The 16,806-nt window shown below is 53.4% G+C and overlaps 10 protein-coding genes across 10 annotated transcripts, besides 3 other annotated features; 4 read left to right on the top strand and 6 right to left on the bottom strand.

Annotated features, from left to right (window-relative positions):
- Positions 1 to 35: 35 nt before the first annotated feature.
- Positions 36 to 95: a tandem repeat.
- Position 96: 1 nt separating this feature from the next.
- Positions 97 to 130: a tandem repeat.
- A 14-nt stretch (positions 131 to 144) lies between these two features.
- On the top strand, positions 145 to 1,484 carry EKO05_0001281 (uncharacterized protein; the record flags this gene model as incomplete). The annotated part of the gene is made up of 2 exons (XM_059635638.1): positions 145 to 658; positions 721 to 1,484. 2 exons carry the CDS (start codon positions 145 to 147, stop codon positions 1,482 to 1,484), a joined length of 1,278 nt encoding a protein of 425 aa, XP_059491621.1.
- Positions 943 to 993: a tandem repeat.
- A 1,932-nt stretch (positions 1,485 to 3,416) lies between the features above and the next one.
- On the top strand, positions 3,417 to 3,950 carry EKO05_0001280 (uncharacterized protein; the record flags this gene model as incomplete). Its single annotated transcript, XM_059635637.1, has 1 exon — positions 3,417 to 3,950. One exon carries the CDS (start codon positions 3,417 to 3,419, stop codon positions 3,948 to 3,950), a length of 534 nt encoding a protein of 177 aa, XP_059491620.1.
- Positions 3,951 to 4,157: 207 nt separating this feature from the next.
- EKO05_0001279 (uncharacterized protein) lies at positions 4,158 to 4,682 on the bottom strand (the record flags this gene model as incomplete). The annotated part of the gene is made up of 1 exon (XM_038944942.1): positions 4,158 to 4,682. The coding sequence occupies one exon, from the start codon at positions 4,680 to 4,682 to the stop codon at positions 4,158 to 4,160; it is 525 nt and encodes a 174-aa protein (XP_038802034.1).
- Positions 4,683 to 4,721: 39 nt separating this feature from the next.
- On the bottom strand, positions 4,722 to 5,371 carry EKO05_0001278 (uncharacterized protein; the record flags this gene model as incomplete). Its single annotated transcript, XM_038937632.1, has 2 exons — positions 4,722 to 5,093; positions 5,147 to 5,371. 2 exons carry the CDS (start codon positions 5,369 to 5,371, stop codon positions 4,722 to 4,724), a joined length of 597 nt encoding a protein of 198 aa, XP_038802033.1.
- A 1,021-nt stretch (positions 5,372 to 6,392) lies between these two features.
- Positions 6,393 to 8,151, top strand: EKO05_0001277 (uncharacterized protein; the record flags this gene model as incomplete). Its single annotated transcript, XM_038937222.1, has 4 exons — positions 6,393 to 6,698; positions 6,749 to 7,003; positions 7,052 to 7,204; positions 7,252 to 8,151. 4 exons carry the CDS (start codon positions 6,393 to 6,395, stop codon positions 8,149 to 8,151), a joined length of 1,614 nt encoding a protein of 537 aa, XP_038802032.1.
- Positions 8,152 to 8,798: 647 nt separating this feature from the next.
- EKO05_0001276 (uncharacterized protein) lies at positions 8,799 to 10,028 on the bottom strand (the record flags this gene model as incomplete). The annotated part of the gene is made up of 1 exon (XM_059635636.1): positions 8,799 to 10,028. The coding sequence occupies one exon, from the start codon at positions 10,026 to 10,028 to the stop codon at positions 8,799 to 8,801; it is 1,230 nt and encodes a 409-aa protein (XP_059491619.1).
- Positions 10,029 to 10,460: 432 nt separating this feature from the next.
- Positions 10,461 to 11,547, bottom strand: EKO05_0001275 (ribosomal RNA assembly protein krr1; the record flags this gene model as incomplete). Its single annotated transcript, XM_038937460.2, has 2 exons — positions 10,461 to 11,432; positions 11,488 to 11,547. 2 exons carry the CDS (start codon positions 11,545 to 11,547, stop codon positions 10,461 to 10,463), a joined length of 1,032 nt encoding a protein of 343 aa, XP_038802031.2.
- A 237-nt stretch (positions 11,548 to 11,784) lies between these two features.
- On the bottom strand, positions 11,785 to 13,024 carry EKO05_0001274 (Vacuolar ATP synthase subunit C; the record flags this gene model as incomplete). The annotated part of the gene is made up of 2 exons (XM_038937208.1): positions 11,785 to 11,985; positions 12,044 to 13,024. The coding sequence occupies 2 exons, from the start codon at positions 13,022 to 13,024 to the stop codon at positions 11,785 to 11,787; spliced, it is 1,182 nt and encodes a 393-aa protein (XP_038802030.1).
- A 224-nt stretch (positions 13,025 to 13,248) lies between these two features.
- EKO05_0001273 (Aminomethyltransferase) lies at positions 13,249 to 14,683 on the top strand (the record flags this gene model as incomplete). Its single annotated transcript, XM_038937456.2, has 2 exons — positions 13,249 to 13,607; positions 13,663 to 14,683. The coding sequence occupies 2 exons, from the start codon at positions 13,249 to 13,251 to the stop codon at positions 14,681 to 14,683; spliced, it is 1,380 nt and encodes a 459-aa protein (XP_038802029.2).
- Positions 14,684 to 14,756: 73 nt separating this feature from the next.
- On the bottom strand, positions 14,757 to 15,896 carry EKO05_0001272 (uncharacterized protein; the record flags this gene model as incomplete). The annotated part of the gene is made up of 2 exons (XM_038937176.1): positions 14,757 to 15,660; positions 15,712 to 15,896. 2 exons carry the CDS (start codon positions 15,894 to 15,896, stop codon positions 14,757 to 14,759), a joined length of 1,089 nt encoding a protein of 362 aa, XP_038802028.1.
- Positions 15,897 to 16,806: the final 910 nt, after the last annotated feature.

Raw genomic sequence — 16,806 nt, 5'->3', positions numbered from 1 at the left:
CCTGCCTTCGCCTCTACCTCGGTCTCTACCTCGGTCTCTGCCTCTGTCCCTACCTCTGCCTCTGCCTCTGTCCCTACCTCTGCCTCTGCCTCTGCTTCCACCTCCACCTCCACCTCCACCTCCACCTCCATCCCTCTACCCGCCATGGACTCGCCCTCGGAGCTGTCTGACTATGCATCAGACGACTTCCCCGAGGAGATCAAGGGCCGCCGTCGCAGCATGGAGCCAACGCCCGACGTACACGAGCGGCCCAGCAAGCGTCTGCGCCTGAATCACGCGCCGCCCGTCGACGACGTGAGCGGTGTCGGCCGTGTCGGCCGTGTAGGCGACGCGGGCGACGTGGGCGACATCTCCGAGGACAGCGACGGCTCGCTGCCGGCATCACCGAACCACCATCCGGGCATGTCGCAGGAGGACGAATTCGGGCAGGACCAGGTCACCGTCTGCAAGTGGGAGGGCTGCGAGGCTGGCGACGTGGAGAACATGGACAACCTGGTCGAGCACCTGCACGACGACCACATCGGCACGCGCCAGAAGAAGTACAGCTGCGAATGGAGCGACTGCACCCGCAAGGGCATCCCACACGCGAGCGGCTATGCTCTGCGCGCCCACATGCGCAGCCACACACGGGAGAAGCCCTTTTACTGCACTCTGCCCGGTACGCTGCCTCGAAAGCCTCGGGCTATGAAGCCTCCATCACCACAAGCTAACCCAGCCCAGAATGCGACCGCTCCTTCACTCGCTCCGACGCCCTCGCAAAGCACATGCGCACCGTCCACGAGACTGAAGCCCTGCGGCCCTCCGACCCCGTCCCCAAGCACCACTCATCGAATCCCTCGAACAAGTTCCAGCGCATCAAGCTCGTTCTCTCTAACGAAGCCAAGCGGCCCTCGGAATCAAAGGCCAGCACGCCCGCCTCGCCCTCGTCGCTGCACCCACCCGCTGCCTCTGCGTCCGCAATTGCGTCCGCATCTGCCTCTACACCGCATCCGCCCGACGCCGACCACGCCCACAATAACATCACATACATCCAGGACCTCGCCTCCCCCGGCGCGCCCACCATGGTGCAGTTCCCGCCCGACATCTCCCTCACGCCCGCCGAGCTGTCGCTCCCCGCCGACGCCCTGTTCCACGCGCTGCGACGCACCCTGCAGTATGCGACCGAGGAGGGCGAGGCACTGCGCCTGGAAGCCGAAGCCCTCGAGAAGCAGCGCAAAGCCGAGTGGGCCGCCAAGGAGGTCCTGCTTGAGAACTATATGGAGTTTCAAATCGCAAAGACGAAGCGTGACAGGCTAGAACAAGGGCTGCCGGCCGATCTCGAGGGTCTACATGCTGCCGAGTGCGATGCTGCCCCGAGCACCCACTTAGACATCGAGCCCAAGGAGGGGAGGTTGCCCTGGTGGAGGGACGAAGGGTGGCTACAGCGGCAAGCCCACCCAAGGCATGGCGCACAAGACCATGAAGCAAGCCTGGGCTATGCATGATCATCTTTTCGAGACAGGCGTGCTGTGGAGTTGTAATTTTCCCTGGGCATAACGGCGTAACATGGACAAACGGAGGCGTTGTTGGCAGATGTGTTTTGATGCGTACAATTTGGGCACTTGCAGGACCAGGGATCAATGCCATTACAGGGAGACGTTCCGGCTTACGAATTGCTGACATGCAGGTCCCTAATAGAAGGCGGATTGCATCAACGTTGATTAAATGTTCAGAGCCTGGAAAACGATCAAAGTGATGCATTTCATATGCTATTGCTGAGGGTAAGTCATGTCGGGCTCAAGTTTCTTACGTTCTCCTTATACGCATATTTTCTCCCTGCTTTGCGCTCATCACAGCAACGTACAGCCTTTCATTTCGGATCCTACAGCGCCTGATCTTGTGTAATTCTCCATTGTCACCGGGTCTTCTCACTCATATCATGATGTCGCATCAACCTATTCCAATCTCAGCTGTACTTCAGCATGCAAAACCACCTGTACCCAGTTCGGTACTCGCGCTAACGTTCACCATCTTTACTCACTGGTCACAGAGATCAGACCCACTTCTCCCAACCAACCCAGATCTTGATGTACCGTCAATATCCAACAATACATCGCTCTACATGTGAGATTTCGTGAATGTCTTTCGTTGATGATGGTACGGCGGTGGAAGTTGTTCTGCTCTATCTGCCACATACGCTGCCCTTTCACCATCCTTCACTTCGCCCTGCTTCTACGGGGTCCTTGATGCACAGACACGCTTGGCAAAAAAAAAACCGCACAAACTGGCGTCCATTTTCTAGTTGTTATCTGGTTTCCTACAATAACTCACAGCGCCGAGATTGCCAGAACGGTGGCTTCCGACTATGGAGCGTAGGCGTTCCACCATCGACCCAGGCCCAGGTCCTCATCCGCAGATTGGTACCTCAACATCAAGACAACCACATAGAAGCTAAGAAGCTACTCTCGAATGTCCGCCACATCAGAAGTGACAGTGATCAGGAGGTTATTTGCTTCACCGACACCTCATGAAGGGCTTTGCAACGCTCAAGCTATTCAGAGCTGCCGTATTTCAGGTTCTCATTGAGAGACTGAAGCTTCATGGCTTAGTTCTACCGCGAATGAAGGTGAAGCACTTTCGTTGATGCCTACCTGTTTCGTACGTTCGGTCTGAAAATGTTCGTGTGCTCTTACTGACGCGTCTTGTCAGCCTCGACCAAGAGGCAGCGGCGCCTGCTTCTCGAAGACGCGCTCCATGTCACACTGCTGATGCTGAACTCTATAATGAAATTAGACCCATTTACTGCGAGCGACAATGATCCTCCCGAAAACACGCACGTCTTCTACATCCGCACGTTCATGGTGCGAGTCCGCGATCTCCCACGCACTCTACAAGGTACGTTGCACGAACCCTCGAATCTTTCAATGGATGGAAAGGATCGAGGCAGCGGCCGATAACGCTTATTTTACGTTACGTTACTGTGGTCAGTCCAAGAACAGACCATGGGACCGCCATTCATCGGACATGTACTCGAAGTCGCTACGCTCTTTCTTAGGTCACTTCTACAAGGCTACGGCCATAGACTGTCCCGAGATACTGTCTGCGGCGACAGTTCATACCGTCACCGATGCAACTGCAGATGTGCAACTGGATGTCGCAGTTCTCAATCTTCGAGAACAGGTCCTCATCGCGCTGTTTGGGGATGACGTTCTTAACACAGGAGTCGGCGGCAAAGACATCATTGTTCTCAAAGAAGAAGATCATGTCTTGTTCAAAAGCTTAAACACCAGCTGTCTGCCAACCCCGGTGATCTACTTTGGCTTATCGACCGGCTTTTTGCAGCAAAATTTCCTACTGGCAGCCGAATTTATCTTATCAGCGCCTCACTACACACCAACCCTATCTTCAAGCTTATCGCATTCTTCTGTAAAAACCCGATGTACAAGCACCATCCTCTTCTGAGCACCTTTCTGGCTCTTGCAAGCGTAGCCGAGATGGGCCAGGACGAGCGCGACATATCAGTAAACGCTCTCACTATCGCGTGCGACATATTGCGTGCTTCGAAGAAGAGGTTCCCTAAAACCGCAAACTTCCCTGGCAAGAAGTCTGCATCTCGGTACGTGGTCACACTGGCTGGAGATAGCAAGCGACCCGGAAAAGTGATTTGCGAAGTTGACGAGCTGGTCATTGAGCAAGATGTCGAGAAATTGGAGGACTTTACGAATTATGACGAGAACTGGTACGACGACTCAAACGCATCTTTGCACCAGGAGTATAGCTTGGACGATGAGGTTGGCGATGATGAAGGGTCGAGCTTGGCTGCTGCGAGTTCTGTGAAGGTCAGGACAAGGGAAAGAAGAGCAAGCACACAGAAGAAAAAGATACCGAATACCTTAAATCGTACGGTCAATCGGGAAACATGGGTCAAAAGCGTGGCCGCGATGATGATTTCGATAACGGAGAGGGATTGAACAAAGCTGCGGCGAAGGTCTCTAGGAACACTAGGCACAACTGGAGAAAATTGGAACACGAGCAGATGAACGACAATGCTCGGATAATTCAAGGTGTTCTCGATTGTGAGAAACATTGTGCAGCCGTCAAGACTATACTAGATCCTCAGAACAGCGACGACAAACACTCATAACTACTCATGTTAACATCTACGCCAATCTCCCAACCTACTCCTTATACCTCTTGTCATGGAAACCTGCGAGCACCTCTACTGTCCCGTCCCCACGCTCTGCCCATCGCTTCGCCGCAATCTCCGGGTTCAACTGCAGCGTCTGCTTCGCCTTGACCCACTCCTCCGTCGTCACAATCTTGTCAAACCGCGGCCTCACGCCAGCCTTCTCCAGCACCGGACTATCCGTTATAGGCAAAAGCTTCGTATCATTGTGTGGACGCGCAAAATACAGCAGTCCCGTGCGGCTGTACTGTCTCTGGTCCTCTGGCGGCGCCACAACGCGGTGGACCGACGACTTGAGCCAGCCGCCGGTGAGGTGCGAGATTGTGTCTGCGAGGTTGACGGTTATGGTACCCGGTTGCGCAGACACCCATGTCCAGTTTCCGTCTTCGCCGAGGATTTGCAGCCCCGCGACCGGCTGGCGGAAGAGCAGTGTTACCGTCCCTAAATCGGTGTGCCCGCCTGTTGCGCCATGCTTGGCTAGCGCCCACTCCTCCTCGCTGCGTGGGTGGTAGATCATGTACCTGAAGTGGTCCTCGCTCTTGCGCTCGTACGTGTGCTACTTGACAAGGTAGTCCTCGTCTGGCAGCTGGAGTACGATGGCGAAGAGACGCAGCAGGGGAAGCACCACGTTTGAGTGCAATGCCTTCTGGAAGACTTCAATTTCAGGGAGGTGAGCCTTGAGGAGGTCAGGCTGATCGTATTTGCCCTTGAAGTCATCGGTGAATTTGGGGATGTTGTAGATCTCGATATTGTCCTTTGCCTGCGCGATCAGAGAACGACCGGGACGCCGCCACCCATTGTAGTCGGCTTCTGCGTAGTTGACTTCGTACTTCTCCTTTTCAGATGTTGGGAGCTTGAAGAAGTGCTTTGCCAGTGTGAACTGTCTGTCGACCTGTTCTTGCGAGAGGCCAAAGTTCTTTACGTAGAACTAACTGGTCATTAGCATATGTCTTCGAACAACAAAGATAAGGTGCAACATACAAACCCGACATGATGGACGGCATGTTCGAGCTGTTTCGACAATCGCTCTTTTCCACCCGGGCGAGTGTAATCTTCGAGGTCAAGCGTAACAAGCTCGGCCCAGGGAAGATCTTTCTTCGTCTCAGGCGGATGTACGTACGGCTCCCGGTTAGTGAAATCGTATTGAGACAGATCTCTCTGTCCTGCAGCAGAAGTTTTGCTCGTCTCGATCGTTGTCGTTGCCATGGTCGAAGAAGCAAGCCTTGGCTGTATGTCTAGACAGTGACCGAAAGAGCTACCGATGATATGTATAATAGCGTTTCCAAGACATGTTTTTATCCTCTTACAAAGCAAGCAATTCCCTCACCTCAGCCTCGAATGTCGCAATCAACACTCCACTCATTGCACCTGCACCTCGACTCCACAGGACATACAAGTGGCATGTTCGGAGATAGTCCGGTTGTAAGCGCACACGACTGCAGCACAAGCAACTGTCTTGATCCTACCAAGCTCATTGGATTGTGAATTTGTAAGGATGTGGTGTTACATGCCGTTCCCGAGTAGAAGTGGGTTGTGCAGTTACCCCGCAGGTTGCTTGTGATCGTTGGTACCCGTTATCAGATAGCGTAATGGGATCCTCGCATGACGAATTTACCTCGTTGCGAGGCTCTCATGAGCAGGACCCTCGAATAATTGAGATTGTCGGGGTTGTAAATTTGGGTTGTGTTTTATGATTGACTGCTCACTGAAGCTTCCTTAACTGCCATAACCGCGAGGGTGAATGAGAGGACACGTGATCGTGTTCTCGAGCTTCGCGAGCCTCTGATTCGCGTTGTGTCAATCGAGTTAGTCGGTCCTATTGCACAATAAACATGAGTCTTGATAGACACGGGGCGGCACGCGTACAAGGGGTGCCTGAACGGAGCAGAAATAAGATTTGCCACAGCCTTTGTTCAGGCACCCCCCTTGTAGGATACTTCTCTCCACGTGGATCTATTGAACATTCAATGTGATCCACTAGGCTGCGAACGTAAAGTACTGGGATCATGGCGCGATCGCCGGTGTCGCTACTGCACACACTTTGTTGTGACGAGCTCTATTCGTTGCACTGTTTGTCCAGACATCGATTGACAGCGGAACAACTGATAGTGATTTGGAGGGCTAATGTCGTAATAGCTTAGCAGAACGGGACGCACTGCATAGTCGGCATATAAACATAGTGTTAGAATGTCCGCACTCGACACTTAGTTTTGCAGTCTCTGCCAACATGACCTCCAAGGTACCGCCCGAGGTTGAGACCGAAGCCAAAGGCGTCCACAAGTCGCCATCTTTGCGAGACACCAGCCCGCCTGCTACGAAGGATCTCCAGCCATGGGAAAAACCAGGACTTGTCGGAGCATTACGCAGAGGACATCGGGCTGTTCAGAGAGTAGTCTGGGACGACCCCGACAAGCCAAAGCAAGAGAAATGGTTTCTATTCAAACTGGACTGCTTTCTGTTGACCTCCGCTTGTCTTGGGTACTTCAGCAAGAACCTCGATCAGTCGAACATCAGCAATGCCTATGTCTCCGGAGTATGTCAGCTCTGCCATTCAGCACCAGCGTATACTAAACACGATTCCAGATGAAAGAGTCGCTTAATATGCACGGCAGCGAGCTGACGTACGCAAGTAATGTATTCACCGCCGGATATGTGATCGGTCAGATGCCTGCTGTGATGCTGGCTACGCGAGTGCGTCCATCGATCTTGATCCCCACCCTGGAAATCCTGTGGTCTATCCTGACATTTTGCACATCTTCGGTTACAAGCGTCTCGCAGCTGTATGCTATTCGTTTCCTGGTCGGGCTTTGCGAGAGTGGTTATTTCCCTGTGATGATCGTAGGTTTTTTTTTCCCTCAAACGCAACAATACGCTGACGGCTCGTAGTACCTGGTGTCAAGCTGGTATACAAAGGGCGAAAGGGGGAAACGAGTCGCCTTGTTTTACTGTACCACAGCACTTGCCAGCATGTTCAGTGGCTATCTGCAGGCTGGTGCGTACTCAGGTCTTGACGGCAGATACGGCAAGCAAGGCTGGCAGGTAAGGTTCAGAATCTCATCTCTGGGTTCGTCGACTGACTCCAACAGTGGCTGTTCATTGTTTGCGGCATCATCTCGTTGCCGATTGCGTTTCTCGGCTACTTCTTCATTCCGGACTTTCCCGAGACGACCAGGGCTTTCTACATTACCGAAGAAGAGGCCCACGAACAACGCAAGCGTCTTATTGCGGAAGGTCAGAAGCCTCTCGGCCATAATCCATGGAACCGGAAAAAGTTCTTTCGCATCGCGAAACAGTGGCAGTTTTGGGTGCTCCCGCTTGGCTACTTCTTCATCCAATCCAGCTTTCCAATTCACCAACCCGTATTTGCTCTGTGGTTGAAAGCCAACGGCCATTCCGTATATCAGAGGAACGTCTGGCCTACCGGACAAGTCGCCATTGGGGTAGTTGTACAAATCTCTGCTGGTATGATCTCAGATTCGCCGTTGTTGAAAGGGCGTAGATGGCCAGTCATTATCGTCATGCAGATGGGCACACTCATCGGCATTAGCATACTGGCCGCCTGGAATGTTTCTGATCGAGTCAAGTATTTTGCGTACTACCTTTCGTACTTTTCAGCAGGCGTACCAGGACCGTATTTCGCATGGTACTCCGACCTCATACCGCATGATCACGAGATGCGTGGCTTCGTGATCGCTGCTTCGAACATGTTCAGCTACATTAACATCATTTGGTACACGATTGCGGTCTGGAGAACGATCGATGCACCACGCTTTCACGCCGGTTTTACGGCGGCCGCGATTTTTGGCGCTGCAATGATATCTCTGACGGTAATAATTCAGTTCCTTCAGAAAAAAGACGACCGGAAGAGGGTGCAGGAGGGTGCCATCGAAGAGGATGTCGAGAAACCGCATGAAGCTCCACCGAGGCCAAGCATAGCGGAGGCAGCGACTGCATCAGTTAAGGACGGGGTGACGCCGCAAAAGTAAGACTTTTGGATATTTGGCACTATCGTAGCCGTCAAACGTGTAGAATGCATTCCTACTTTTGTGAGCGCGAGCAGGCGCACTCTCGGCATTGAGCATGCTCTTTTCGAGGGTTTTTAGAACAGTACCTCTGGGCACAGTTGCAGCTGAAAACGCTCTGCTAGATGTCCTTGGGCGATGAAAATTCGACAGCCGTTGTCCTTCAAATTGGTGGGAACGCTATGCCTGCTCATATTATGGACTTGACTCGGATGTCGCTTACAAGTATTCAGAGTCTTGTACTGGCGTTGTTGAAGACGAGACGATGCCTGTGAAGTTGCAGAAAAAGCGCTGCTGGGATCTCTCCGATCATCATAGAGCAACCGGGTTGATCGAGCAAGTACGTTGCCACAGTAATGGAGCAAAAAAGAGAAGGAATACTGGCATGTGGTTAATTGCCAGGTCAAAGATACTAGGGACCTCCATTGCGAATAGTCTGGGTCCAGCGATCACCACTCAGCAGGTCTTAGCAATTCCGGAGGTTGTCGGCAGGCATTGGACAGCTGTCTAGTACTATAGAAATACTGAGTCGTCTATAAAGACAGTTTGACAATTGCGTATTCATATCAGCCTCAGGTAACATCGATGACCAGTTGCGTCTAATTACCCATCTACAAGCGTTTTCTAAAACTCCAATGCGCTTCGGTGTCGTCCAACAAGCTATTCCAAATCCTCAACGCGTCCGCATCCTTACCATCTTTCATAATCACCGCACTTCTAGCCTTTCCAGCCCATACTCTGGCCTCGTCTATCCTCCCGACTGCATTGAATGCCAACGCCGCAAACCCATACGGCACATCCAAAAAACCCTCCAACCCCTCCCCAACATACAAGCTCAGCAGTTCCTCCGCCATGTCCGGACTCGCACGCGAGGCAGCGCTCCAATCATTCAACTGGCCTTGCAACTCACTGATACGCGCCAGCACTCCATCTGAGCGCTCGCTATGAAGACACCTCTGACACCGACACTCAAAGTGGAAGCCATCCGCCAGCCGCTCGCGCCGCGTGGCTACGCTGTCAAGGGGACTCGTATACGCGATTGTGATCTCATCACCCTCGGGGACTTCGCGCGTGACATGCACAGTGTGCGTCAGCAGGTTCGGATCCAGCACGTACTGCGCATTAGGCGCACAGTCGTGGTTCAAGCGGCTGGTCTCCGGAAAGATGGCGAGGTGGTTGGCGTCGCGGATGGAGAGCTGGAACGTATTCGCTTTGGTGACGTCTTGGATGCGCACGCGCGCGTCGCCGTAGATATAGGTTAGGTCCAAGAAAGAGAGGCGGGCTGCTGATGGGAGGCGCGTGATTGCTACGCGCCAGAGGGCCTCACGGTCGAGCGTTGGAAGGTCAGCTTCCAGGTGGGCGAGAAATACTGGTGTGTAGCGCAGGATTTGCGTGTGGGGCGCTAGATTGTGCAGGGCGAGGGTTCCGGTGCCTTTGTGTGGGATGCTAGACGTGAACCATGATCCGCTGAACTTGTTGGTCTTGTCGGTCTCTAGTGCAGGAGATGTGAAGGCAGGGAGGGAAGCAAAATGTGCAGCGAGTTCTGGGGTAGTGACGATGGAAATGCCACGGCCTGATGCAAAGGCTGTGCTTGTGAAGACACACAAGCTGGATTGTATGCTAGGAAGAGGAGAGGTGCACAGCGGTGGGAAGGTCCAGGGCCACGGAAGATGGAAAACTGGCGACGGCCTGGGAGGACTGATGATAGGGTTCGCGAGTTCAACCGTCCTGGACGGGGTAGTTGTAATGTGTGACTGGAGCGTGACAGTCTGTAATGTGGTTTCAGGCCAGCATTGCCCATCGAGGACGGTGTACGCACGTGCCGTATGAACTGAGCACATAAGCGCAGCTAAAAGAACAGAAAACAGCGCGAGAGGATACATGATAGTCGTGATAAGTGAAATGAAGGGTCCTGCAGAGAAATAGCTGAAAGCGACGTCCAGATAGGCATCCTCAGCCTCGGAGATGAAGAACGCCTGGGGTATCGGAGGATAAACCGTCCGAGACGTAAGTCGTCTGGACCACGTTAGCCAAGCTAGTGCGCCAACTTCGCGACTAGCCAACCAAAAGTCAAAAGCGGTGTTGCAGCTGAGAGGAAATGCAATGGGTATTGAACCTTGTAACTATCCTGAACACCAATAAATGCTGAGTGTTCTTGTCGCTGATCATGCCACGAGTCGACGTGATATGAGAACACACAATTCCTTGATCGAACCAGACTTTTCTCCACGGCTGTGTCTGTTGTCTTCGGCGCGACCGTGGCCAGGAATCCGCTACGATGCTTCCTCTGCTTCCCCCTTTGAGGCCCTCTTCTTTTTCTTCTCTTTTTTCTCCTCCCCTTCCTCGCGCTTCCGCTTTTTCTTCTTCTTCTCCTCGCCGTCCTCCTCTGGCGCAACATACTCGGCTAGTCTCTCTTTCCGCTTGTCCTCCATCTTCTCCTTCATCTTTGTGTCGCGGTCCTCCCGTGCCTTGCGCTCCTTTGCCTGCTTGCCAAGGAAGTACTCTCCACTCTCGATCTGCAGGTCCACCTTGCTCTTCTCCTGCGCCGGCGGGAAGGGTGTGTATGTCTTCTTGGTCTTGTCGGTGACCTTGTGAGGTACTCTCCGCTTGCTGAGGGAGCGTTTCTTGAAGTTGGGCAGGAATCGGTCCCAGCTCTCGTTGACGAGTTCGGGGTCTTTCGCGAGCTCCTTCTTAATCATGAGCTCTTTGATGGCGTAGATTGGGTGGACGTTGTGCATTGTGTCCTCGATGATGCGGCGTATTGTCTTCAGGCCTTTGTACGGGCCCATGGCTGCGACTGTGTTTCCTTGCACCAGCAAGTAACATTCTGTGAGCAATTCGAGCGCCTTGAGCGTAGAACCGTTCGGTCCCAGAATGCGCTGCCGTCTCTTCACAAAGCGATCCTTGTTGCCCACCAGGTTCCTGATCTTGATGATGTCCATAGCCACGTCGTCCTCGAGAATCTTGACCGCCTGCGGCGCAGGAACACTACGCGCAAGCAGCTTGATGAGGTCGCGCGCGCTCAGAATTGCCGACGGGTCGTACGTCTTTCGTGTGGTCGCGACTGTCATGGAGCCCTCGACCAAGTTGAGCGTAGCAGTGATGCCATGCTTCTTCAGCGCCGACTCGATGAACTTCCAGGAGCCTTTGAGGTATTGCTCGCGGTATTTGGGGAACAGTGTAGAGAAACTCGACTCTTCAGTGAAGGGACCGGCAACGTTGTCTTCGGGATTGAATGGCTCGATCTGGACGAAATGTTAACAAAATCTTCCCGTTCAAAGTAATCCTTTGTGCGCGAACCTTCCACTTGTCGATATCGTCCGTATCCCATGGCTTCTCTGCATTGTGTGTGGACGGCATTGTGGCGCTCTGCTGGTGAGATTGTGTCTGGTCTTGAAGATGAACTTTTCTGCGAAGCGGCATCCCTCTAGCGCCGCGCCAAGAGTTGTTAACTCCACATTCTTATCACCACGACTTCACATGTCAGGGCAACAACCACCTGACGAGCAGTTGATTTTGCTGTCAAAATGTGTAAAATTGCTCGCTTGTGTTCTATACATGCACCTGATGATGCTTCGTCAACTCGTTTGAAACCATCTATACAATCTCAAACTCGTAGTAAACGTATGCCGTGTACTCTTGATCACCAGCATGCCCGGATGATTGCATTTCAGCTGTCAAAGCAGAGTCGTCCTTCTTGACCCGACCCTTGTTGTCGCGGCCAAGAGCATTGCCACCCAGGTAAGAGTAGCTTGTGTCGAGATTTGTCTTTGCTTTTTTCGCAGCTTTGGCGTCCGTCTGTAGTATTGGTCAGTATGTGTTTGGGTCGGGCTGGTGCGGTTGAATTTTGACATACCTGAATGAGACCGCAGACAAAGTCCAGCGGCAGGCCATACCGCAGCACTGTCTCGACAAAGACGCGTAATGCAAGCACGTGGATCCAGATCATGGCGCTCTCGCTGTAACCCGTCCTCCCCAATCTCAGGGCCTCACCCCATTGCTTCTGTGCATCCCGGGTCAACTGGTCTGCCTCCTTGGCTTCTTCTTCCTTGCCGCCTTCCTTGTACTTGTATTCTCTAGGTGTCCACCGCTTCTCTCTGCATTTGTGCACAAACTCAGTCGAATACTTTTTGAAAGTGGTGACGGCGAACAGCGTGAACTCATCGTCCTTTGCCAGCTGATTGGCGGAGCGCGGAACGACCATGGGTGTGAGCTCTTCGTACGACTTGTAGAAGTCCTTGACCACTACATTAGGAATGGCGAGGAGGTGTGTGTCGAGATACTCCGAGTCGCGGATCAGTGAATTGGGGTTGACTACCGAAACAAGCGACTTGGTGGCCAAGTTTCCAGTCTTTTTGCGTTCTGCTGCGGCGAGGGCGGACTTGGTCTGGTTGTATTGGCTGAACTTGGCCTTGACGTCGTTGTCGATGCCTTGTATCTCCTTCTGCAGCAGGTCGATCAGGTCTGCGATGGGCTTGTCTGCGCGGTATTTTACTTTGTTCCACTGGAACGTGCGCAGGTACTGCTCCACGGGCTTGTCGTTGATCGTCTTCTGCTGCTGCACCTTGTCCTCGTCTCCGTCCAAGATTGTGCGCAGGCTGTCCCCCACCTTGCCTACGACACCGTGGCAGGCAGCCTCAAGCTTCGCAAGCTCATCGGCCTGCTGTACCAGCGCATCGAGGGTACCAATCTTGAATTCGGGGATCGCGAACGGGTAGGTGGATCCAACGTCATTGGTGACGGTGGAGCGCAGGGCCGTCAGGGCTTCGTCGACATGGTTGCTGGGCGAGATGGACGTCGGCAGCGACACCAGCAGGTACTTGGAGCCCTTGGACATGTTGGTGGCCGGGCGTGTTGTGGGCGGATGCGCAGTGTGGTGACAGGCGGGTATGGGATGTAATGCCCGCATAAGGCTATGGATCGCAGCTTCCTTGGTGGCATAGAGCTTGGACCAGCTGCGTCACTGGTCTGTTCGCGCGCCGTATGGCCAACGCCCGTGAATTGCCGTATTATTGGCCGTCGGGGAAGCTCTGGGGACCATTCCTCCTCCACCCCTCGAAGATGGCCTCGAAAAGAGCTGTTGCAATGCTGCGGCCGGCTGTCAATGCCTCTGCAACTCGCGCATTGAGACTTGAATCTGCTCAAAAGCTACAGTACTCTACTCGAACCATAGCTGGCCAAGCTATAGCCCTCCACAAATTCGAGGTACGACAGCTGCAGCAATGCGTCCGTTACGCCTCGTCCGAGGCTTCTGGAGAGAAACCGGCGAGAACGGGTCTGTATGAGCTTCACAGCAAACATGGCGCCAAGTTTGTGCCCTTTGGCGGTTATGAGATGCCAGTGCAGTACAGCGACCAGAGCATTATCAACTCACACCACTGGACCCGCGAGAAGGCCAGCCTGTTCGACGTGGGACATATGTAAGAGAGCGAGAATACGACACTTCCAGCAGCTATCCTTTTAACGCACCCCTAGGGTACAACACCACTTCTCCGGCTCCGGCGCTGAAGCGTTCCTTGAGAGCATCACTCCCTCCTCCCTCTCCACCCTGCCCGAGAATCAGTCGACTCTCTCGACCCTACTGCACCCCGAGACTGGAGGCATCGTCGACGATACTGTCATTGCGCGCCTGCCAGACAGATTTTACGTCGTCACCAACGCTGGCTGTCGCGAGAAGGACAAAGCTTACCTGTCTGAACAACTCGAATCATGGAAGAAGCAGAATCCTGACCAGGCCGTCGAGTGGAACATCCTTGATGGACAGGGCTTGATTGCTCTCCAGGGGCCCCTGTCTGCCACCCTCCTCTCTCGCATCCTTGCCGACGAGTCAACCACTACGCTCAAGTCGTTGTACTTTGGTCAATGCACCCCAGCGACGATCAAGGGTACAGACGTCGAGGTGCTGGTGAGTCGCGCAGGATACACTGGAGAGGATGGCTTCGAAATCAGCATCCCCTCTTCTGCTACCGAAGCCGTCACCCAATTCCTTCTCGATAATGCCAAGGATGAGTTGCGTTTTGCTGGCCTCGGTGCACGCGACACCCTCCGTCTCGAGGCTGGCATGTGTCTTTATGGCCACGACTTAGATGACACCACAACCCCCGTCGAGGCAGCGCTGTCTTGGATCATCGGAAAAGATCGCCGCGCAAAGGGCGGCTTCCACGGAGACTCCGTAATCCTGCAGCAACTGAAGAAGAAGTCAGACGGTGGTGGTGTGTCGCGACGCCGCATTGGCCTGATCGTCGAGGGTTCGCCTGCTCGTGAAGGCGCTGAGATTGTCAGCGAGTCTGGCGAGAAGATCGGCAACATCACCTCCGGCTGCCCCTCGCCCACTTTGAAGAAGAACATTTCCATGGGGTACATCAAGGATGGTTTGCACAAGGCCGGCACTGAGGTGCACGTTGTTGTACGTGGAAAGAAGAGGAAGGCGGTGGTGACCAAGATGCCTTTTGTTCCCAGCAAATACTTCAAGCAACCCACCACGGCAAAGGCGTAGTTTAGTCCTGAAGCGATTGTAATGACACCCTAGTCGGTCTCTTTGTTTGTTGTTGAGGGGAACAAGCGACCTGTTATGACCCAACCTCCATCTCCTCAATACGAGCCATAATCTTCGCCTTCCATATCTTGTAGTCTTCTCGTTGACGCTCGCCCAGATAGTCGGTCGCGTCTTGCAGCATGGTCCCAAGGCCGATGTAGTCGCTACCACCACTTCTGAGTCCTAGAGTTCTGGCTCCTGTCAAAAGAGATGTTTTCTCGTCTGTCGTCTCGACGCCTTCCATCTCGTCTACGTCCTTTGGAGGAGAGATGTTCAAGAACCACTCCATCCGAAGCCAGCCTTCCTGCTGTGCCACGGTCATCAAGTCTTCTGTCTCCGGCGATAGCTCATCATATGCAACGTTTTTGGCAGCGGGCAGCTCCAAAAGGGTGTGGACAGCCTTTTCACGGCGTTCGGTGTACTGCTCAGGCGTGACAATCTGATCCGTCATCCTGGTCAGAACGTAGAGAAACACCACCACGACCAGACCAAATATCTTGGTATCTGAAATCGCTGCCATGGTAGCTTGTGTTGTGCTCGCAGGTCGTCGTGGTCGTTTGCTGGGTGTCTCGACAGCTGCGGCGGTCATGCGCGCCATGAGTGGCAGTATGGACTCAACGCCGGTGTAAATATGGGGTGCTGCGAGTGGGTAGGAGAAAGTCTTTGCGAGTGTACGGATGCAGGGCATGACCCATGCTGGCGGTTCTCCGGCTCTGACGTCGATCTTCTGGGCTGTTTGTGGTGTCCTTCTGGCGGTCCTTGGTGTACTTGTGGCAGAAACTGGAGCAGATACTGGATTTTTTCGTGGTGTTTGTGGCTCGCGGGGGGTCGTCGAGTCAGGCAAGGCGCTGGCGAGGTAGTTGTACAGCTTGGTGTACACCCGTGGCGGACATGGTGGGCGAGATGTTATTGAGGGAAGATTGAGTCGTTTCTTCAGTCTACATGGATTTGTCAGCTTCCCATCTCCATCGTGAAAGATGTAGTTCTACCTCTCGCATGCCAGCTGCGCACATGCGTACGGACGCGCAATCTCCTCGTCCGGCTTCAGCGAATGCGCAACGCTGCGTGAGCGAGCCAGGAGAGACAAAGCAATGTCAACAAGCTCAGAAGGGAGTGGCCCATTCAGAGTGGGCACCAGCCCAGTCAGGGCTTGCTCGATGCTGGCCCTACTCATTTGAAGGGATGGGCGGTCTACACAATTCTATTGGAAGTTGATCTTTCGACGCGTCGCTGCGCGTTCTCATGTGCACGCTAAATGCCGACAAGTGGGGCAGCCTACAACATCATATTGTCCATCGTCCATCCTTTGTACCTCATCTTCCCCAGTGCTCTCGACTCGTTCTGCTTTCGCCTGGGCAAACGCTCTTCGACACAATGTTGATTTGGAATCTGATAAGAAACATCTAATAGACACTTACTCTACTACCTAAGAACTCATCGTACAACTTAGCCAGCTATATTGCTTAGCAATAGGTTTGGCCCACGACCCCCAGGTATAACATACAGCAACGTCACTGAGGGCTCTAACCTTCACATCTTTGTGTTGAAAAGGCGGTGTCTAGGTCTACGGCCGTAGCTGTGACCTCGTGTTACTGCCGGAAAAGGCTACGTCGTGGCCAGCGTCTCACAGTTACAGCTACACGTCCAAGCGGCTCTCGTTCATGGCATGATACAGCCAATCACTCGTCTGGGACATGATAGAAGACACCCTGATCAAAAGCAAGCGCAATCAAAAAAATCATGCTTACAACAACAGGCTTTGCTTGTACACCAAACGGTTGGCAATCAACCATCTGTAGCGGCCGTATGCATACGTCAACATGGCTTCATCTGCTTCACCGACTTTGCAAGCCCGCCTTTCGCCAATGCTTCACTTAGTTACAATGAGACGAGACTATCAATGTCTGCGTCATGAGGTAGAGCACGACTGGTTGTGGTACGCTCGGCAGCCCCATTCAGAAGTGCACCGAGGTACAGGTAACCACGTTGCCATCGGAATCTTGCATCTTGACAGCTTGGTTGTACGATTTCTCAGCCAGTAGGCATGGGTGTATGTTGAGTGGATCGTAATATTTGTGCATTCT

The sequence above is a fragment of the Ascochyta rabiei genome, chromosome 2 (genome assembly GCF_004011695.2).
Source record: "Ascochyta rabiei chromosome 2, complete sequence".
NCBI classification, from domain to species: Eukaryota; Fungi; Ascomycota; class Dothideomycetes; order Pleosporales; family Didymellaceae; genus Ascochyta; species Ascochyta rabiei.
The sequence above is the reverse complement of the archived record's forward strand: the minus strand, read 5'-3'. Positions and strand labels throughout refer to the sequence as shown.